The sequence below is a fragment of the Chrysoperla carnea genome, chromosome 1 (assembly GCF_905475395.1).
Source record: "Chrysoperla carnea chromosome 1, inChrCarn1.1, whole genome shotgun sequence".
In the NCBI taxonomy this organism is placed as follows: domain Eukaryota; kingdom Metazoa; phylum Arthropoda; class Insecta; order Neuroptera; family Chrysopidae; genus Chrysoperla; species Chrysoperla carnea.
This window is the reverse complement of record NC_058337.1, coordinates 13,735,880-13,760,561: the sequence shown is the minus strand read 5'-3', so window position 1 is coordinate 13,760,561 and position 24,682 is coordinate 13,735,880. Positions and strand designations below refer to the sequence as shown.

The window sequence follows — 24,682 nt, the reverse complement described above, 5'->3', positions numbered from 1 at the left end:
TTATAATTTTAAAGAACAATCAGTGGCTGAAAACGCTCCGCTTGAATGGATATCTTGGTCAGAGACTCGAGGTTAAAATTTTTGATGACGCTAATTTAGACATTATGCAGCAAGAAAAGGAAAATCCACTACGTGAATGGGTGCTGCTGGGTAGGGGATGGCAATTTTTTAATCATTTTGTAACTGAGACACAGTGCCGTAAATAGGGCGGTGCCACCGGTGCCCAGGCACAGGGCGTAGACTCTGGGGGGCGCAAGAATGATCAGACCAGGCAGGACTATTATTTTTTCGGTTTGCTATATGTTCCCGCTACATACGTTCCTGCTCGATTCTAACACATACGTACATACATGCCAGTATCATCAAACAGTTCGCGCTCAGTTTTTAGTGTTTATCGGAATCAACCGGTCGGCCGGCCACACGGTTGGTCTGAGAGTAAGCGGTGGGCGAATAATAAAATACTTTGATGACCAAGAAAGGTTGATCGAACTAGTGATTTTGCGAAAGCACGAAAAGTAAACCTTTAAAAAAGTTTATGGCTTGTTTTAATAAATCTTTACTTTCTGAATTCATTCATTTGTCGTCTCATTCATTTATGGTATTATTTGTGGTATTGTGTAGTTGTGAATAATCTTGCAAAAATTTTCAAATAAACTTTTTTTCACCAATTCATACTTAAACGCAATTTATATTATGTTACCTTCCTTATTCAATATTCTATCATATCAAGTACTTAAATTTAAATTAATTTTCAGTTTACTGAAACTTTGCAGGGTGTTATTTTATTATAGAAGTATGAAGACCATAGTGGCCCAAAAATTAAATCCTTAGCACCAGGGTGGGCAACGCATTTGTACTAGTGTAACATCAGATGGCTCGTCTGCTTGTTTGCCCCCATCAGTTCTTTAAAAAATAGATTTTTCTTCCAAAATATAAGATAATTGTTCCACCAACATCAAGTTCCTTGTGAATTACTTTATCACTCTGAATGAAATAAAGTATGCCTATACATAAGGGCGCAGTTATACAAGCTCGCACACGGCGCAGAAAAGAGTATTTACGGCACTGCTGGGACAATCTCCCGTTTTTAATAAAATAAAAATGGTCACATTAAGCATTATTTATTATTGCCCCTCCTAGACTCACATTTGTATATTCGCTTTTGGATTTGCTTAAAGCACTAATACTGCAAATTTATAATTATATCTAATTATCAGTATCATTTTTATTTTCAAAATGATTATCAACAGCAATATTCAAATGTTTTGCATTACATTGTAAGCAACTACTTAAATCAGTTGTATAGCAATGTGGTAAATAAAATCCAGAATTGTGCTGTTGCAAGAATTCATTAGCAATGGATGGATTTGCTGCTAACATTGGAAAAAATGGATAAAAATTACTCATTAACAATGAAGATGGATTATTGTGATTCCCACCACTAATCGTGGTGTTATTAATTAACGTTTCTGTTGATGGATTACATAGACCAGTATTCACAGAATTTCCTGCAGCACTTAATGATAGTAAACTTGGCAATGATGGAAAAAAACTTGATGAACTACTGGCAGTAATATTTGGTGTTGTCGAAGATGATGTTTTAACCGGTTTAAATGCTGATGTGTGTTGCATGATCGGTCTGTTGTACAGTAAAGGTAAATTTGTGGTGCTATTTGTTGATGTTAAAGTATTTGGTAAAATTAACTTTGTATTTGAATTATTCTCTTTGGTTGCTGGTGGAGTGATAATTTGTGAGTCATTAAAATGTTCAATTGTCTTTAATAAATCATGATTACAACGTTTCAAAACTAATTCTAAAACTGAACGTTTTCGTTGTGGAAATAATTTACTTAAAAGATCTAATGAAGCCTGATTTACAATTGAATTATTCGTGGTATTTCCGCAATTTGATGTCGAAGAAGTTATATTGTTTATATCAGACTTGTTTGTTGTATCAATTACGTCAATTGGTGTGGCTGTAGATGTCGTTGCTAGATCGTCTTCCGCAGTTGATGTCGGTTGATTATCACTACTCGATGGTTTCTCTGATAATTTTGAATTTGACGAATGTGAATCATCTTCGTCATCGTCGTCTGTACATGGAGATGTAACTGACATACCATAAATTCGGCCTGGTGGTAGGTAGTCATACGATTTACCACTTTCGGCCGCCGCCAAATGTAAAGCAATTGCATCTTCGGCGGCTTGTTGGCGTTTTAAAGCAACCTGAAACAAGCATATATGATTAAATTATGGAAATAATTCTGGGCGTTCAAAAAAAAAAGTTTTTTTTCGTTGGGAAAATAGTATATAGTTTGTAAATCTACCGGATATTGATAATCAATTCGGGAAGTTTTGGAAGAAGACTATTTTTTTAAATAGGTTTCTTTCGTTGTAAAAAATACAGAAAAAGAGTTTTCCTTCTGCACGAGTTTTTGGGATAGTTTATTTCTACATTATTTTCTATGGTGGCGTTTTCTTGCATATCACAGATTCTATTAATTTGCTATCGAAACCTGAACATAGCAAAATATCATAAGAAAGGGTGGTCAATTTTAGCCCGATGCATTACCACAATTTTGAGAGAAATGATATTTCAGAAACTTCTAAAGATATTTCAGATGGTAGGAATAATCACAGGACCATACGGTATATTTATTTACACACGGAGTCGGAAAGTATGATAAATTGTAAAAAGACGCTAATATATAGTAAAACACTAGGTACAACTTACACACTGGCAAACAAAATCAGATAAAATACAAATAAAATAAAAGCTAATGTAATTGATTCAGACTCATTGAGTTTCATATCAAGAGACAAGAAGAATAAACAAAATGAAACAAATATTGTTTTTGTTGTTACTGGCTGTGGCTGGCTGGCTTCTAGCTATAGCTCAATATGATAAGATTAGAACAAAACATTGTATACATCAGAGATATGTTTTGTGTATGTTTAGATCAAGTTACTAGGTAAACTCAATTACAATTCTATATATTCATCCTCTGCTTGATATATATTCTCCATACCATTCCATTCTCCATTCTACACCTATCGATAACGTCATCATCATCACAATAAAATGCGATACATATAGTGATCGATTTACTATGATAGATTTCACTGCGCAACCATTTTCCTGTGCTTGAGATTTTAGAACTTTTCCAACATTACGCATTAAGCATCGGTAAATCAGACCGTTTTTAACTTGCTTTTATTAGCTTCATACGTATGTTACTATGTTGGTATGTTAGTATGCAACGGAAATTTTGAACATTATTTTGACCCCATTCAAAACGTCGCATTAACTCGAAATTTGGCATACTTATCAAGGATTTATGACAATAAAATAATTTAATAAGTTTATTTGATTATCATGATCAACATTTTCAGGAATAACGATTTCCATATCTGAAAAATATACATTTATTTGAGCTCCCACCATATATATACTGAATTTTTGAGAAATAAATAATAAAAAACTAAAAAACAAAAAATAAATAATAGTTTAAAAAAAACTAAAAATTCGCTTTTGTAACTAGCTGAACTAAAAGGTAGCAAATAATTTCTTTAAATTCAAAAAAATCATTTTATTGTAAAACAAGCGTGGAGTGCTTTTTCAGATATTTTATAATGACTTTACTTTTAACAATATCTGTCTATCAAATATTTATAATCATTGAAATTTAGCACCCCACACTTTTTTGCGATAAAATGATTTTTTTGAATTTTAAGAAATTATTTTATACTTTTAAGTTCAGCTAGTTACAAAAGCTTGTTTTTTAGTTTTTTGAAAAAATTTTGTATACAAAAATCTTTCGAAGATTTGATATTCTAGCATAAAGAAAATATTGTATTCGCGAGTTGGTGTTGAGTTTCCAACGGAAATATTTCGTCGTTTTATGACGCATACATTATAAGCCATTAGCCGTAGAATAACCAAATTTTGCATTTAGGACTGTTATAAAATCTTGATGTGTGTCTCTCCCTTTATACTATATCTAGTGCATAGTGATCATGATAAATTTCGATTATCCAATTTCAATAGAATTAAAAATTATGAATAGGTCTGAATATGGCTAGTTTAAATAAGCGTACAAGTTTGTTGGTAGGTTTTAGGCAGTTTAAGTGATTAAACAATTTAGTTTCTCTTACAGCCTCGTCTTCAAGCTAATGATTTTTTCTACAAGCAATAATCTTCAGTTTTCTAGTGATTAAACGACATATTCGAGCAAATTGTAACGCCCAAAGAGCCCCATAATTTGGTAAGTTTAAGTTTTAAAAAACGAAAAATCTGTTTGTTCTTTTATGAGCTTTATTTTGTGAAGTTTTAGTAAAGATTAATTTTGTTGAATTAGTTAAGAAAAAATAGCAGCCTAAGCTGAACAAGAAGATAAAAAGAAACGAAATCTACAGAATAAGGAATGGTTTCTGCAGTGAAGTGTTTCATCATCCGCTTATAATTTAGTTTAAGAACTGAATGATACTTATGAAATTGATTTGAAAAACTACTTCGGAATGAGTATGTGCTTGCTTTAACTATTCTTAAGGCAATATTCTGGTCTAGAAATTTGAAAAAAAACGATTTTCCCCCTATATTTTCAAAGGTTAGACCTTTAATTTAAAATTCGAATTATTTTTCTGGTAACGAAGTACGAATTGATCGCTCTGAGCTGCGAGCTTCTGCTGCTTCAAAAGAAGGCAGAACAGCTCGGTTAGCAAAAATAAATTTGCGAGACATTACATATGAACTAAAAGAAAGTCCAATGTATGGATCTGAGATTGTCGATAAATCTAAAGTGAGTAATATTATTATGCGAGTTATTCTGGTGGAATTGTTTCTTTCTGGAACCTAAAACGCGTTTTTCTCGAAACTACATTTTTCAGGGTGGTTGACATGATATCTCAAGTTCCAGTCAACCGATTTCTTTGAAATTTGGTGGGAATCTTTTTTATAAATCTGTCTATATTTGTGCCTTGGATTTAAAAAAAATTCAATTTAGATTATTATTACAAAAATTTGAAAAAGTCAAAAAAAATTGAAATGATTTTTGATTGTTTTTGTTCAGAGGTAAAGATTTTAGGGACATCTTTACTGATTAAGAATTTTTCAAATTTTTACTAGTAAGACTGGAATTGTGTCAGCCAGGATGCTTTGTATTTATTTTGCAGCCTCCACTTCACCGGAATGTAATTCGAAGAATTTTTTATTTAAGAAAGTTTTTTTTATATATTTTTAACATTTCAAAAAAGATCATAAGACTACAAAAATGTTTTTCATTTCTTTTGGTTTGAAAAATGCCTAAAATTTAGACTTATAGACCAGAATATCTCCTTAAACATAATTGTATTTTTCATTAAGAAGGAATACATAAAGAATTTTTTTAATACAGAGAAGTTTTGAAGAATGAAAGTTAATGCTAACTAAAAGTATAGTGTTACCCATAGACTTATCACTGCTATGAATACTGATCAAGGATTTGAAAAAGGCAGCATTATTGCATGCCCTCAACTAGCCATCTTTGTATGCCTTTTGTTTCCATTCATATTGAATATTACATTAAAATTTCAATTACATTCAAAATTTTATTGCTTTAATGAAAAAATCTGTTTTGATCTGAGAGATACAATAAAAATCAAAATCAACGTAAGATTATGCAAATAATTGTTGTAACAACTCTATTCTAGTATATGAAATTACTTGTGAAACTAGAAGTTACTCGAATAAAGTTGGAATCAAGTGGGTGCGCAGATTGGAACTTTTTAGCCAAAATCTTTAATTGCAAAAAATGTAAATTTAAAAACTTTGAACTCTTTTATACTTTCGATTAGCATGCTAAGAAAGAAAGCTAATCCTGAAAGCTACTCCTTTCATAATAATAATAAAAAAAATAATAATAATGGGGTTTAACCTCCGTTTCTCTGACATATGCGCCTATAACAGAGGCCACCCACATCATTATTTGTTAATCTTTATTCATGTAACTTCATACATGTTTTACAATTACAATTTGATGTGGGTGGATTCGGCTGCTACGTTCTTATCCAAGCGACGACAATGTAATCAATTCTACCGCCCTCATTATTATAATTTATTAAATTGTTCACACTGCCGCTGCCTGGATTCGAACCCGCAACCTTGGTCTAAATACACGACCGGTCTGAGTCAAATGCCTTAGACCGCTCGGCCATTTAGGCTCAACTCTTTTCATACAAAAGGTTCTTTAATTTCGGGATAAAGTAGAATAATGATAATTAGTTTTATGTATATAATTAAAAAAAAAAGAAAGCTAAAACCTATGTATTATATATTAAATTTTCCGGAAGTTAATTCAATGCTTTGCCTTACTTACCTACCTATCGTCTAAATCATGTTATCAGAATAAAAAAATCATACTGTACTAAATCATTTATCCTACAGGCATTATAATACCACCACACTTTACCAATTTATATGAATCGTCTCTATGTATTACGACTATTGAATATAAAAATTAAGCATGACAACCCTAAAGCGGTATTTGATACTACATAATTCTATAAATTAAATAATATCTAAACATTTATATGCTTTTGGTTTGCGTTATATTTTATTTCAAGAACGATATTTACATTAAAAATTACCATTTTCTTACAGTTATCGTTTCTGGGAGTAATAGATTTGGAATTCGCGTGCAATAGTCACAAATATAATTAATAAAACTTTAGATCCAACGAAATTTACAATATTTTAACAATATCCTACTAACGAATTTTCTGAAAGAATAGTTATTATTACGGTAGGATCCATGATATGATTTCGGAAAATGTTTTTGTAATGTCTATCGATACTACCCTCTAGTGTCAAAATCTTACATACTTTTTGTCGTAAAAAATTTCGCACTCTTTGAAGTCTAATTTACAGGTTTGAAAGAGTATATATTGTTTTCCGTGGATGATTCTGTAAAAGTTGAATTAAAACAGGCGTATCTAAGTATGAAGTTAACCCTGCGCCAGTCCTACAGTATATTCCAAGAGATATTGATCCTGTTGTCAAGAATTAGAAATGCGTTTATCTTCTAGAGTTTCTTCTTTGGAACTATCAGGCAGCTCTCTGCTAGTAGCCTGATAAAGAGGAGTCAGGTGGAGGCACCTTCCTGCCTGCTCAGTCCAGATTTTTGTATTCATTATCAGTTACCGTGGTGGAATTCGTCCTACTCTAGAAACCAATCTTTCTCAAATTTTGGTTTTCATCTTAGTTACTTCTATGAAGGAGACTGTAATTAAAGGCACCCTTCGTATCTTGAGCTCCCCTAAGACTGCCGAAGGTCTGGTTGGCGAGGACATCAGACATGGCTAGGACATGCACATTCGAATGTATTGATTACACTAAACTGACGAACGTAGTGATTTCATGACTACAAGTTAGTTAAAGTTCTTCAAAGTTCGTTGTTTTCTTGTGAAAATTTATGTATCCCAAAGAGATAGGTCGCTCTGGGATGCAAAACTAGAAGTTGTTGCCTAGTCAAATAGCACAATGTGACACCAGTTCAAGAAAAAAAAATCCGCTTTAGTCAAAATTAGTTTGGTTGGCACTATGATATTTATATAACAATTTACTAAAAATCCTGTAGGACTCTTTCGTTTTTGCTGAACATCTGCACATCTTATGAGAAATACCCGTATACAAAATTAAAGTGGACAGAAAATTTCCGTCAAAACCTTTTCTTTCTAGGAATCTTTGTTGGAGTGAAATTTTCAACTTTTGTAGGAATCACAGTCAGAGGCTTGGCAAGTTTCGTATTTATGAGGAACTTAACTTTTTTACTTTATTATATTATAAATATAATAAAGTATTGTGATCGAAAAAAAATCGATATCGGGGTTTCAACGGAAATACACGTTTTGAGGGTCCCTGATTCCAAAAAAGTGGTTTTTAAAAAATGTTGCGTCCGTCGGTATGTCGGTATGTCGATATGTCTGTTACCAAGCTGGAGAATTCAATTTTCAACCGATTTTTCTCAAACTCGGTACATAGGTTCAGTTTGGTCATAATTCCAGACAATTTTTTCATAGGCCTTTTTTTATGGGTACTTCCCTCTAAGCCAAAACATTTGATTGAAAACCCTCTAAGCCAAAATTTTTGGAGTTTTCTCAAAAACGATTTCGATTAAACTTGCCACAAGGCTAGACCTTCAGGTGTTCGTAGGATTGGTATAGGCTACATATCCAGGAAAATTCGAGAAGGCCACACCCTAGGTTTGATATAACTACCCTCTGGGACCCCTTCCCCTGGAGCCGTGGAGCTGGAGAAAAAAAAACTTAACTAAGAAAAATTAGTGAAGTTAAGAAACTAAAGCTTTTCCTTGTTTTTAAATAATTCTTACAATTGGCTGCTTTCAATCAAAATATTACAAGAATAATATATCAATATATCAATTTTATACTAAAGTCTTGTCCTATGTTTCGGACCGTTTATTATAGTTTTATCTAAAATCGAATTAGAGGTTGTTTATCATATCCAAGCAATTGAAAATCATTCTTCTTAACCTCACTTCAATGTTAGTAGTCCAAGCTCACGAAAACACTTCGGTATTTTCGTTTTAAATTCAAAATTTTTCAAATTTCGATCTAAATTTAACAAAAAAGCACACTTAATTACAATTCAGTATGAATATTTAAACTTAATGTTTTATTTTTTTTTGATTTCATTAGAAACTGGAGTTAATCAACTTATTAGTTGTGATGTGATGATGTAAACCTCAAATCGGTAGGAGATGTAATGTTTTAGAGCTTTAACAGTTTAAGTAAGTTCGTGTGCTTTGTAGCTTTGTCTGTCTAAAAGTAAGTTAATGAGATTTACTCTGTAACTATAGTTTTTTGATAATGCTACCTGAAAAAAAATTAAAATACGTTTAACGATGTTCCAGCATGGTATTTGCAGTTTCTATTGTATTGAATTGTATTGTATAAACATTTTTTTCTTCAATATATAATAATATCATAAAAAATAGTTGGAGAGACCGGACATTTTACATGCTTTAAATGGGACATGACCCTCAAAATCGCGAACTTTGTCTTTAAATATCTCGCGATCTAAACGGTCAAAAATTATGAAATTTTAGGAATTCATAAATAAAGCTATTATAAACCCGAGAAAAAAATTCGGCCAAATCTGTCGAAAAGTGATTTCATGCTGGTACTACCTTAATCATTTAAATGATTGTAAAAAATTTAACAGCACCTCACCTCACTCTTACATTAAACTTGACATAAAAAAACAACTTAAACCAATTATATTGCTCGTATGTTTCTTATGTACTACAAAATCATTTCTCCAACATTTATGGAATCTGAAAAATCCAAACTTTCAGAGATATATAAGTCTTGTGCAGGTTCAGGCCTATTCCAGGCCGACATGTTATACCTTGCGACACCTACACCGTGTCTCACAGCCAGCATTCACTCCTCATTTCCAACCGAATTTCTCTGGTGTCAGAGTTACGCAACCACGTTTACATTTAAAATTACTCATGCTTCTGTGCAGAACCTGTTGTTTGCGAGATCTACCTTTTTATACCATGCATATATGTAATATGCAAGGTATACTAAGTTTAGTCCCAAGCTTGTAACGCTTAAAAATATTGATGCCACGCACAAAATTTTGCTATAGGTGTTCATAGAATCACCTAATTAGTCCATTTCCGGTTGTCCGTCAGAAGGATATCGAGCTGAAATTTTTACAGCGTACTCAGGACGTAAAAAGTGAGGTCAAGTTCGTAAATGAGCATCATAGGTCAATTGGGTCTTGGGTCCGTAGGACCCATCTTGTAAACTGTCAGAGATAGAACAAAAGTTTAAATGTAAAAAATGTTTCTTATCAAAAATTAAACAATTTTTGTTTGAAGCATTTTTTCGTAAACATCACTGTTTACCCGTGAGGGCGCCAATTAGGCGGAAATTTTATAATATGTACTATACTTGATTATCAGTTATGTATGTGTCACATGTTTGTATGTGTTATGTGATAAAGAAATCAATACTGACTATGCATGGTATTTCAACAATTAACTCAGTCAATTGTTTGTTTTCACTTGTTTAGTTTCTATTTTATGTTCTTGCTTTCGGATTCTTTCGTTTTCAAGATAGTAATTTGATAGACTCCTTTTTTATAGATAATTTAATGCTTTTAAATTAGTAACATAACTTTTTAAGTTTGAATATTTTTGACCATATTTTCTATCAAAATTTATCTGAGCAACTTTTTCTTTATTTGATTCTATTTATCAAACAGTATATTTATCCACTAAGTTTTCACGCATTTGCATTTTTTCGGAGATGAAACACAAAGATGGTCGTACTAGTAGTCTAACATGGGCATAGACTTATTTGCTATAATTAACAATGTCTTTAAACAAGTAATACCATTATACACATAAAATAAACTACCTCCCAAAACTTTGTAGCACAAATTATGTTTTATCAGGTTTTACGAACTAGGAAACGACATCTTTATAAACCTGTTGGCGCTATTATTTGTTTATAGGAAGAATGAAGTCAAATATTTAAAAAAAATTAGTGTTTCACCAACTATTAATAAAATAAATAAGTACTATGCCAAATTTATCTAATATGCTATGGATTTCTTTTCGTAATAAATTGAGTAAAATTAAAGGTACAATTTGCCAATATAATTTAAAATCGAAGATGATGCTCGCCGCACTTGAGTAGTCTAACAAGCTGTTAATTGAATTTAAAAGAAAAAGTGTTAAAAATTTTATTTTAGTTTCCGTTTCGTTAACGCTTTTTATTATAAAAATTAGAGGAATGGATTAGAAAATATAATGCTTTCATTAGCCCATTATTTATAACATTTATGCAGATTAATTAATAGAATATTAGAATAATTAAATTTTAAGTCCTTAATTATATTTATATATTAAAATATTTAAAAATGTAAAATTTGTTTTGTTTTGAGCTAAGAAAAGATACATAGTTAACCTTTGCTCATTATTTATTGACAAAGATATTCAAATAAGAAGAAAATAAATTGAATCAAAAATGCAAAAAAAATTTTACGTCCAATGCTCGAAAGAACGAGAGGTCCGCCGCTCGACACCTTAATAATTACAATTTTCAAAGTATACACGACAGACACCCTGCTTTGCTGAGCGTCGGACAATTTTTTGGTATTAATCAATTAATATCTTTCTTGTTAAAAGTAAGCAATTATATATCGAGGTTTTATTTAACTTTGCAAAATTTCCTCAAGTGTATTTTGTATTTCAAAATAGTATTAACAGTAAAAACTTCCGGATAAAACTTTTACTCTATCGATTCCCTCTAAAAAATTTAGATATTTAACCCTCGAATACTGTGGAAAAATCGTATATTTTGAAAAACATGTACACAATTTAAAAAAAAAATGTACTACCTTAAAACAGAAGTTTTGACAGAGACGCATTTCAAATTTTCCGATACATTTTATATATAAAATATATATAGAACAAGGGAGAAATAATCAAACACACAAAATTTTAAAAATGCTTATATCCAACACCTACATGTATTATTTTTAACACAGTACATACCAATTAAGAGCTTGATAAAGTTTTAATAAAAGAGAAGCAAAACATGGCAATTTAACAAGTTTAATTTTTGCCGAAAAAAATTATTCTCTAAGGTTGTCCATTTTATTATTTTTCTCTACGCTTAGTTGCGTCAATGGATACATAAATAAGGCAATCATCGGAAGGTCCTGAGAGCTTCGATTTTGACTATTCTTCTTTTTTTAAATTTTTTATTATTATTTAAAATCAGATATCTTTCAGATGTGGGAAATATTTATTTATTTTTTATTTTTTTTTGCTACATAACGAAAGATTAAAACTATTATTTTTATTAAAATTATATTAATTATATAAAGTATTTATTATATTTATTATAATTATCACAATAATAAAATAATAAAAATAATAATATTTAAAATTATATTATAGTATATTAAATACCTATATTAATTTTTTTACGGCATAACAATAGATTGAAACTATTAAATGCGTATATGCTATATTAAAATGATGATATTTCAAAGATTTCGCCTGCTGCAATAGTGGGTGATTATTGCAGTTACTTCCACTGCATACAGTGCAGGCACTTGAGCAATGTAGGCCACTTTTTCTGCAGCCACACGCAGCTTTGCATGCTATTTTGGAGAGCAAAATATAATTTTTTAAGTTTTGGATATAATTTTCGTTTTACCAATCCCGATTTTCAGGAGGTATTAATGAAACATGCTTTCATGCTTTATATGTCTTCTCTGATAGAAGTAACGAGCTAATGGTTTTAGGCGCAGGTGGATTGTGCGGGAAAACATTCATCATTTCGTTCCGAGAAAACTGACAATCAGGATAATGTAATTTCTCTATATCTTCAAGTTCTTTCGCTAATTTTGTTGTTGTTGTGTTAATTATTGTAAGGAGAAGGTTTATATGAAAGAAAAAATTAAGGAAGTTGAGCGGAACATTAGAAAATTTAAGAAAAAATATTAAAGCAATAAATGGTGGCAAACGCAAACAAATAATGAATTTATTCAAATACCTGTTCACAGTTATAGATAAATATGGTGGGAGCGCAAATCAAAACATAAAATATAGGAAGATTAAATATCCTATGTTTTTATTTGCGCTCCCACCATATTTATTTATAACTGTGAACAGGTATTTGAATAATATTGATGTATTATTTATTATCATTCAGGTATTGTGAATAGGTATTTATTAGATCTATATGCGAGACCAGAGAGCTCCACTGCCTTAACGGACTTAGCGGACGGGCTAAACATAGTACAGCTATTATTGAATTGGAGCTGCAGGTTAGTTATAAGATTAATAATCGCTGATGAATAGCTACAATTAAATAATTTGTAGGTGAAACGAAGTTCACCGGGTCATATAGCATTCGCAATGTCGATAAATAAATCGTAATTACTAAGTGTTTGTGGCATCAATCTTGAAAATTCATGTTTTTCACACGGACAATTGTGTTTCGCCTGTTCTCGTGCTGGTTTGCCAACAAATTCATACACGTACCAGAAAATAAAACGAAGAATGTTGTGTATCGTAAAGCATTACGTATTTTTTAAATAAATTATACCAGTTCGTATTCAATATTCATAGTTAAGAACGGACAACGTCTGTCGGGTCAGCTAGTTAAATATAATCAATTGGATCCATAGCGATTTATATTTCGTGTATCAATTGATTTTTCCGGTGTTTTTTACTGTTTTAAAATATTTATATAACACGATTTATGGTATCTTGCATCTATGGACCTTAAAGCATTGTCATAGTTCATTCTTAAAAGAAGATATAGACAGTGGTGGATTTACACTAGGGGCAGTCGGGGCTAGTGCCCAGGGCGGCAAATTTTCTAGGGCGGCAAAATTTGGAATGTGAGAAAATATTTTCAATACAATATATAATTAACTAATTCTTTTAAATAAACATTTTATTTTTCAAGAAATATAATTTATGCATTATGTATCAAATCAAAATTTTGTATATTATAATATAGGAAATTTAAGTGAAAACTATTAAAATAGTTTAATTAATTTATTTCCATAAAGGTTTGCAAAAATAAAATTTGATATTTTTATTTTCTGGAATTGATAAATTAATATAGTTTTTTTGAAGAATTAAAAATATTTTCAAATTATGTATGTCTTTTTGATAACAGAAACTTTAATTGATCAATGAATTTTCCTAAAATTGGAGAATTATCAAATAATATTAATTAATTTTAATTTAAAAGAACAGTAATAATAATATGTAATACATAATAAATTTTCTGCAATTAATTAGTTATTCTAATTTTTTTAAAATAAGGTATCAAAACTATTAAAATAAAATTTCAGTCATAGGGCGGCATTTTCTAAAGTGCCCCAGGGCGGCAGAAATTTAAATCCGGCCCTGGATATAGAGAAAACTCGTCTCTACATGAAGTATTTTGTATGATGTGAAGTGATACTGTTAAACTTTTTTGTGGTCAACTAATAATTTGGGACACATAAAACAATTACGATTCCAATCAAAAGAGAAATTTAAAGATCTTCTTAAGTTCGTCCCTTTCAGAGAAAACTTTTCGTTTCATAGTTTTTTGGTAGAGATTTCCAAGCGAAGTACCGTTATTTTCGACACTCTTAAGGCTTTTATTATATCTACACTCACATTCGCTTATCTGCTCAATGAAATTGAGATGGTTGGTTAAAAATTGGAATATAAGATGAATTAATGCCAAAGAAGCAAGACAAACTTTGCGCCCGTATGCAGTTTCAAAAATTAGCGCCCCCTTAATAAAAATATATTATTAAAGACTTTTGTTTTAGTCGTCGTGAATCTACCGCCGGCATTTAGTCGTTTATTTCTTTTGTTGTTATAATATATTTACATGCTTGAACATGGAAATCCACGCGGCCTCTTTGAGAAATATCTGACAATGTATGTGTGTTATAAAAGCTTAAAAGAATTTCTTGAAGCAAGAAAAATTTTCTGCGTCTACAGTTCCCATGCGCGCACTTTTTGGAATCTCTTATTACATCACTGTGGGGCTATGTATATATGTTCCCTATGTGTTTATGAGACGCTTTTTTTCACAGGCCCCGGAAAATTTTTGATTGCGAACCCAAGCTTCAAATTGATGAATATCTATCATTTGAATCACCAAAAGGGATATCCATCAATAATTGGCGGAAGTATTCAAAATATTTTCGAGATATGTAAACTAGAAAACCGCGAAAATTTTCTTATTTAAATTTTCCTAGCTAAAAACTAGAAAAAAGCGAGACTAGCTAAAGTCAAATCCGTTCGAAATTTTACGAGAAAACACGATTTTATCGCGAAAATATCGCGTTTTTCGCCTTTTAATTTCTCCGCTTGCATGAAATCGGAAATTCTTTCTGGCCAGAAATTGTAGATTTTCCTCAAAAGATTTCCTCAAAATTTGCGAAAATGCAAAAATAGTTTTCCTAAAACCTCTACATAATTATTGATCTCGTATAGCAACGGGCCAAGGGTGGAGCAAGTGGAGCGGGCGCTAAAGGCTTTAGATTGCAAGGTGCGCCAAAACCCCAAATTCGAAAAACAATTTCACAAATTAATTTTTGGAAAAAAGGTGCCGAAAGACGATCTCGCTCTACCTTGATTCTGGGATAGTATCGGCGCTGATCTCGTAGATGTATGGTGAAACCGTGAAAAAGTAAAGAAAAACGGGAATTTAAAAATTGTAATAGTTAATTGACACAACACTCTGAACTATAGTTTAATTGTAAATTACCGTTTTTTGACACAATACTCTGCACTAAACTTTGCGTTTTCAGGGTTCGATTATGCTTCTACGAGGTTAATAATTATGTGGAGGTTGTAGGACAACTCTTAAAGAAGAAAATATTTTTCTATGTTTGCATTTTCGTAAATTGTACATAAACCTTATATTATTTTGCAAAAAGATACTATTAAAAGCTACAATTTCAGACCAGAAAAGATTTCCCGCAAGTCATATAAACCGAGAAAAAAAAGGCGAAAAACGCGATATTTTCGAGATAAAACCGTTTTTTCTCTTCGTAAAGTTTCGAAAGGGTATTTGAGTTTAGCTAGTCTCATTTTTTTCGTTTTTTTTCTCTGGAATCCTCTATTTTTTGTTTTTTACAAAAACCTCTTTTGGTTTTTTTTTTTTTTGTTTAAAAAATCTGTTTAAAACAACCTCCTACATTCCGAATTTTCTCAAAGTATATTTAAAACTGATAAAACTGATATTTTTCTACTAAATATTTCGTTGAAAAACCGGAAAAAATAATAAGTAGGTAGATATTTGGTGCATAATTACCTGTGCAGCCATTATTCTTTGTCGTTCTTTGATCAAGTTACACTTTGCACATTTACAGTTTTTGTAAACACACATTTTTTTATGACCACGTAGACTTGAAATCATACCATGATTACGACATCGTGCACATTTTGGAATTCGAACATTTTTTGGTGAGCACATATTACCACGTAACATAATTTATTCGGACAATAATATAGATAGCTTTGAAATTGATTTATTATTATATCATTCAAAACACGTTACTGTTTTGAGATTTAGACACAAATTGTTATCATGCATCATTTACCTCCACTGTTGAGAATATATTCTTCTTTTTTTGTAACTATAGCGACGACCATCGACGCGAATTATACATTTATTCCTGTATATTTTAAACGGGATATAGATACAACATGTTTTAATACATATGCTATGTTATTCGATTGGTTACATTTTAATACCAATAAGATTGTATATTTTATTGAAACCACTCCCATCTGTTCGAAAACAAATTTGTCTTATTTCGTTTTTTATTACATATGTGTATGTATTTTTCGCGTTTAATAACGTCGAATATGATACAATATTAGTTTTCAAATTAGTTAGACATCTTAAATGTGTTAAGCATTTATAACTAATGTTTTTTTTTATTCTCATTAAGTATATTTTTTCTCATAATTGTATAGTATCTATACTATATAATAATTGTTTTAATATAATGTTTTTGGAATCATTATTTTAAAACCTAAATAGTACCTAATTAATAATTTAATAATAATCTAATCATTTTTTTCAAAAAGGGGTTACCTTGAAACCAGTGTTTTTTAGATTTTAGGTGCTCTTTTCGAATTTCCACTTTGCTACCTCGTATCCTTGCCGCTTGCGCCGCCATAATGAAAAAAATGGCGTCGAAAAGCAGTTTTTTGACGATAAATACTTTCTTAATAATTATACGAGGAAAAAATCTTACTACAAAATTAAACTGGTAAACATGTTCTACAATTTATTACCATTTTTAACCACCCCTTCTAAAAGGTAGTAAAATATATGTTGAAAATGAAAACGGGAATCGATAGAGTGGTGAAATTTAAACAAAAAGTGTCATTGAAACACATTTCGAAAAGTCAATTCTTTTCGAGTTATTGATGATTGAAATTTGGAGTATTTAACGTTAAATTATATAGAAAAATTTTTTTAGAAACGTTTTATAAAAAATCTTGAAAATGAAAAACGTTTCAAGAAATTTGCACGAAAATTAACGGTGTTATAATGAAAAAGATGGTTTCTGGTACCTTTTTTTTTATATTTTATTCAGTTTAAAAACTGATGAATTTACTACGAGAACTTAAATTAATACGTGCTGCTTTCCAATTTACTTTATTAAGATACTAACAACATGCTCAAAATGTTCTAGCAGTTTCGGATATATATTTTTTGAAATATTGGAATTTAAATTTAAAAAAATTGTTTCGATAAAGACTAAAAAATGTCATAATTGTTAAATAATTTGAAAAATAATAAAGTTTCAATAAAGTTTGAGAGGTAAAATATTCTGCGGAAAAAGAGCTAAATTTTTTTTCTAAAGTATTTTTTGTAGTTTAATTATTTTTCGAGTTATTTAACGATAAAGACAATTTTTACGTTTCTTCCTAAATTTTTTTTGCATTTAAATTGCAATATTTTGAACCGAAACTGTTACAACTTTTTGACCATGTTGTCAGTACCTAATTAAAGTAAATTGGAAAGCAGCAAGCATTAATTTTAGTTCCCGTGGAAAATTCATCAATTTTTGTGCTGAATAAAACATATAAAAAAAGGTACGATAAACCATTTTTTCATTATAACTCCGATAATTTTCGTTTGACTTAAAAATTTTCATTTTCAAGCTTTTTTTATACTACTTTTAAAAGTGTATGATATACTTTTTTCAAAAAACCTCAAATTTTTCAGTTAAATATCTTCTTTTGGAGTCATTTTTCTCGTAAAATGGCTAGAGAAAGAGATATTGTATTGGAAAACTTATACTATATCGATAAAGTAGAATAAAACAAGCTGGTATAGTAATTAAGAAAATTCAATTTTAACAATTATTAGAATTATATAGTTATATATGCTTTGAATATAAAGATAAATAATTAACCAAAATCATTAGAGCTATATATTGTTCGATAGTTTTTGAACTACGAATTTGAACTGTTTCAAGACCTTAGCGATGTTAAGCTAAAGGGCATAAAATCGAAAACTCAACTATATACATAGATATATTTTAATATAGGTATTTTTTCAAAAATTATTAGTAATTTTTGACATAAACTGATTAAAGTTTATTTTAATAAGCATGTAAGTATGTAACCGAAATTAGCCAAGTACCAAAAAAAAAAAATCATTCAATCAAATTTGATGTTATTAAATGAAAGCAAATCACACAACAGTAGATATAAATAAATTATACAATAAATAGATAAAAGCTTTGTACACGTCCAAAAAAAATGTCCAATTCACAATAGTTTTTTGCAAAAAAAGGGATGTTTTTATTTTAATTTTATGCCACGATAGAAAATCATTCGTATTGAATGTGTAAATATATAAGTTATTTTACGTAAACATGATGTTACAAGAACAACTGTAATTTTTTCTTTAAAAGGGGTAGGGGGTTTAACTTTCGCGATGTAATATTTATAGAAGGGTTGCAAAGCATGTAACGCAGCGTGGCGACGAGGGTGGGACTCCAAAATGACGAAATTCAGGATGACGTAGTTTATGAAAGAAACCAAATAAAACGGAAAATAAGAATTCTAAATTTTTTTTAAACCTTTATATTAATGTTTGTCGTATGAATTTTCCGATTTTACTCAATCTCAGATATTTACCTTTAAAACTGCTTTAATTTCGTAATTAATTTCGAGTTCGAAACATTTAACTATACAGATTAAAAGAGTTTCCTCTTCAAGTTCCTTAAAGTATCATTTTAAAGAATGGGCAAAATTTAAAAAAAAAATAAATGTTAAAATTTAATTAGGAATAGTATACATTAGTTATCAAACACCTATCTAAGGCCAATTGCGGTTTTAAGACGAATATAACAATACCTTAAATTTGAATGCTAAATCGAGAGCGAATCTAGCTTAAGGGTTGAAGAACACCCAGAGGTCTAAAACTAGGTTAAGGATTGAGGTTTAAGTACTTATCTTGTGTGGTGCAATAGAAGCAGAAGGCGAAGAGTAATGACTAAATTTTGTTTATTCTTTGGTTTGGTATTGAATTGACATACATGCTCTTGAAATCAAATCAATATAAAATACAGGGCATGGGTTAGTGTTAAACTGTTAAAATAAATTTTGCATAAAATAAATTAAATTTCGAATTATTAAATACATAAAAAGATGCACCTTAAAAATTCCTACTTATTAATTTTAGTTTTAAAACAACTACTATTTTTTTTTTATTTTAGACGAAAATATCTACCATTTGTTTGTTGTTTTAACAGATATCATATGTTGTGTTTTGGGATAAATTGTAATTGCATATCGGCATTTAAAACTGGATTGAAAATGTTTTTTTGTAACTTAAAAGAAAATATTTATTCACAGCTGGATGTTATCACCTATTAAATTACCCACAAAATACAACATTTCTTGTAGTTACTTCATTTTAAACCTAATACTTTTTAATAATTGTTTTTTTTTTTTTTTTTTAATTTTTTTATGCATAATATTTACTAAATAATTTTTTTTAATTTAATGTTTATATAAAGAATTGGTATAATATCATAGTATTTCCGATATTTCATTGGTGGTCTATTATTATTAAGATTGCTTCATTAGAAGAAGATTAATATGTATATCAAATATAAGTAGAGCCGAGCTTAAAACACAAACTAGGTGGCCACTTAACTGAAAATACATGTCAATTTTAGCCAAACCGTGTTCGAATCGTGCGAACGTATCCTGCCACTGGGTTTGTTATTCCACCATGGGTATAATTGGTATGTTATTATACCTTGGAGACCACAAAAGTCTATCTATTTTAATAATAATAACAAAAATCTTTATTCATATAAAACTATTTTTCATCGTATTGAATACTTACGTTACAAAGAAAAAAAAACAACAACAAAATCATCAATACATAATATAATGCTAGACCTTTAAAACTACGCAACGGATATTGATGCGGTTTTTTCTAATGGATAGAGTGATTCAAGAGAAAGGTTTGTATGTATAATACATGCATAATAGAGTAGGAAAACACCGAGGTTTTACTGGTTAAACGAAATTGTGAACAAAAGGGAGATAAGTGACGGAATATGAAGAGAAGATTACAACGGCGAAGCGAGTAGTTCACAGCTAGTTAGTAAATAAAACTTTCGCTTAAAACTTTTAAACAAATTAAAAAATCTTGGATATGATAACCCCGCGGAAATAAGCAACTATATTTTTCCAATTTCTCGTGTAATATTCTTTCCACTAATGCTCAATATACATAAAAAACAAATGGGGGAAATTGACCCAAAAGAGTGAATATTATTTAACAGTATGGGTCCGGGATTCAGCGAGGCAACCCATTAGCGCTTATCAATTTTATTTTGTAACATATAGGCAATCTTTATCATCATCAAATAACAAATGAAGCTATACATATATTTCTTATACATCTCGTACTAATATGTAGAGGTCCACTGAATTGAATTATGATGTCAGATAACATCTCTTCGCTGCATCTGTGGTATAAATAAATGGATGTTGAATATTATTGTCCTTATATAAATTATTGACCATTAAGTGCCTGAAGTTGCATCTATTCACCTACTGCTTCCTTAAAGTAGAACTTCAATAACAGGCTTAAATTAGGTTCACAACAACTATTCAATGTATGAATGAACTGTCTAATAAAACATTACCCACACTTTTAATGACCTAGTCATTCTTTATACTACTGCCTTTTTTTTAACCCCACAACAAAAAGAGGGGTGTTTTGATTATTTTGTTTCGTTTGATTGATATTTTAACGGAGAGTGTTCTTAGCTATGTTTCAAGTGCGAGTTTAGGGTTTCGTGCCCGAAAAAACTAAAAAATTGACGATGATCTTCAAAGTTAGTTCAGTTTGGAAAAGGCTTTAAGGAAAAATAAACTTTAATGGAAAGTGTTTTTAGATATGTTTCAAGTGCGGGTTTAGGGTTCCGTTCCTGAAAATTTTGTCGGGATTTTTAAAATTTTCTAAATTTCACTTGTTATTGGTGATTTTTGAAATAGTAATCGATTCTTGATTTGGGCTTTTTTATGGTTTTAAACGGTTCCACTTATTTGAACTTTTGATTAGGATGACAATATCGCCTTGTATTTATAGTTTTAAGAAATTTTAACCCAAAACCAAACCCAATGTTTAATTTGCTAAGCCCGTTAAAACTGATAATTTTTCTGTAATTACGATTACTGAATACTTACAACAATTTATGTACTAAATAAAAATGTTGTTGGTCTGGCCAATAACTTTCAAAGGCAATATTCGGATTCGCCATAGGTTCGCCTGACACCGACGAATAATAAATTGTTTATAACTGTAAACATAAATTTTGATTATTTAAAAATAAAGCCATTTATAAGTAAACATTTATTTATATAAAAATCATTTATTTTTAAAACTTAGTAATCATAATAATAAAAAATAATTTTTTGTAAGTAATTTTCTGCAACATATAAATAATATAAAAATAATATAAACATTTATATTTAAAATAATAAAATAAGAGTAATCTAAAAGTAAAAACAAAAACATCTTATATTTGTGATATACGGAGTGTGAAAAAATACCTTGTATCCTAAAATTACTCGGAAAGTAATATTTTTAGAAAATTACGTTAAATAGGTAGGTATAAAAGACAAATAATTGTACTAGGTGAAAACCTTGAACTCCAAAATCGATTTTCAATGTCAATCTGTGCTAACTTGAGTATTTAACTGGAAATTTATATTGAGTATTTAACTGGATACATTTTTGACATCGGAAATGTATCAAGCAAACAATTTTACGTCGAGACATGTGTATAATGTCCCGGGGTAGCCACGAGTCAAATTGTCGTGAAAATCGACTTTAAAGACCTTAAAAACGATGAAAATCAACTTCAAGGTATCAGGCGCGGATCCAGCTCTCAAAAAAGATGATGGGCACAACACAGCCACTCCAAAATCGGCCAAAGGCGATACGGAATATGAACTCGCTCATGATCGATATGATGTGGGCAAAGCCGTGGAGCGAACACTAGTAAATTAATAAACCAGTAAAATGTTAATTTGTTCGCTCACAAAAATTACAAAAGTAAATGTGCGTTTGTTTGCACATCACCTTGTCACATTTAGACTCTAAACTACTGAACCAATTTTGATAAAATTTATACAACTTCATATTAAATTAAACGCCAGTATACATTTTACAATAAATAATTTTCAGTTCTTTACTTAAATAACATATTCAACCTTTCGCGAAAGCGTTGATAATGTCGACTTAATTCAGATTTTTAGGAGAGCTAGCTCGAATAAGTTTTCGTGTTCCATTGAGACACACAAACAATATTTTACCTCGCAAAGTGTATAAAACGATCTCTCTGCGATAGCTGCGCTGGCCGTAAGAGTTGCCATTATTTGTAAGTACATTTTTATATTATGGTACAAATATTGGTCGCATGCTTCAATGAGATGAACTACCGACTCTGGTATGGGAAATTCAACATTAATTTATTACAGTTGATTGACTATCATTAACGAATCGCGGATACATCTTAACCACATTTTTCACTGCCTGGATATCGATATCCATGTCCTTGGCACCAACTTTTGGTTCAGACAGTAAAACTCTAAAGTGAAATTGGTCGAGTACCTCCGGAGACAATCTTTACCCCAAATCATTGGTAACGGAATCTAATAGGGGTAAGTAAATTGATTTCAGAAAGTATTCTCCTAATAATTTCGTCAGGATTTTTTTTTCGAATTTTGTACCCACATGCTTTGAAACGAATTTTCAAACAAAAACAAGCCCCCCCCCAAATTATCAGATGGGGGCTTAGTATGAAATTAGGAACAATAGACTAACTATTTGAAAAGACTCGTTGTTTTTTAAAAATATTATTAAATCATATTATCAAATATTATCAAGTCTACTTAGGTGATGGGCATGCCCATCAAGCCTATATGAGTGGAACCGCCACTGCAAAGCTATCCATCGCTTAGTAAAATTATTTCATTTGTAAAAGAATTACTAAATGCTGATTTTGAAATATAAGTACCTATCTTGGAAGTTGATTTTCAAGATCTTTAGATTCAATGCTATGTTTCGATACAATATTTTATGTACTATTCGTTTGCGATGAAGAAAATTAGTGTTTTTATTTGAAATTCTCAAGTTAGGTAGAAAGTAACCCGACTTCAAGGTCATTACCTATTACAACTCTTTGATCCCTCCCACCTCGGTTATCGATTTTCAAGGTCTTTAGACTAAATATTATCAGGTATACAAGTTTCGAAGCAAAATTTTGTTCACATTCGTTCAAAGTAACATGTTTCCATTTAACTTGTTGTCTAAAATCATTAATTATTTTTGAGTGCCGATATTTCTTTACACCCGGTATGTGTTTTATTAGTAATCATTTGAGATGAGAAAAACAAACGACACAGTGGTACTCAATTGTGGTTGAATCAAGAAGAAGAAATGTTTTCTTTTTCATTTGATTAAATGTATGTTTTCCTGTCATTAGTCATCTGCATTGTGTAACTCTAATATGGTAACAGAATTGTGTAACTTTATCAATTTAGAATTTTGTTTCTTACACTTTATATTTGTTACGTGTAAAAAACTGTTGGGCAGAGATCTTCAATAATGTTTTCACAAAAAATGAGATCCTCTTATCACTTTCACTAATTTTGTACAAATATCTCTGAATACTTTTAAATCATTATAAATAAACTTCCAGTTAGAAATCATTTTGTGTATCGCTTTTTAGGAAACGCTACAAAATCAATGTTTTAGTGTCATTAAATAAATAATTTTTTCATTGAATTAATACAAATAGTTTAAACTAGGTGTCCTCCGGCACTTTGTACTCAAGCTTTTTTTCAAATCAAAGAATAAAGATCATACCTATGCGATAATACAATGAAACCCTCATGAATGAAACTTCCAGCGCAAACATGCTGACAGAAAGACACAAATTTTAATAATATATATGTTACAGTCAAAAATCTTAGGCGGTCAAAAGTACTTTTAACTTACAAAATCAGTCAAAAGTACTTTTGACCACAGGCTCTCGACTATAGCACTTTGGACTGAAATAACAGTCAAAAGTACTATTGCCCAACGAAACTGGTCAAAAGTAATTTTGACTAACTGAACCAAAACTATTTAGGAGTATTAACCAATTATTTTCAGACAAAACTAATCAACATTAAGAAACTGAAAAATAGAAATTTGGAGAATCTAGAGAGAATACTTGAGGAAGCTGCACATATGATAGAAGAAATATGAAATGAAATTTGCAAGAAGATCATGATTTGATGAGGAATATCAGGAAAGCATAATAAAAAGAAATGCTTACACAATAAAATGATTAAAGCACATAACAAATGAAAACTAGCTAACTTGGTATAGTAGCAGAAATTTTAAAAGCAAAAGGTGATATTTTGCGAAATATTTTGGTGACATCGAGCAGGAATAAAGAATTTCTTCTTCTTACCAGTACATAACAAAGGTGATCGAGCAATCGGACTGTGAAAATATAGAGAAATGCTACACTAGACATTTCCTATAAAATACTAGCAGTTTAAAAGCAGGATAGAAAGGAGAGTATATG

At 30.3% G+C, this 24,682-nt stretch overlaps 1 protein-coding gene across 1 annotated transcript; it reads right to left on the bottom strand.

Annotated features, from left to right (window-relative positions):
• Positions 1-1,172: 1,172 nt before the first annotated feature.
• Positions 1,173-16,038, bottom strand: LOC123290799 (doublesex- and mab-3-related transcription factor A2-like). The gene is made up of 3 exons (XM_044871130.1): positions 15,862-16,038; positions 1,275-2,226; positions 1,173-1,186 (listed from the first exon to the last, which is right to left on the bottom strand). The coding sequence occupies exons 1-3, from the start codon at positions 16,036-16,038 to the stop codon at positions 1,173-1,175; spliced, it is 1,143 nt and encodes a 380-aa protein (XP_044727065.1).
• Between the last annotated feature and the right edge of the window lie 8,644 nt (positions 16,039-24,682).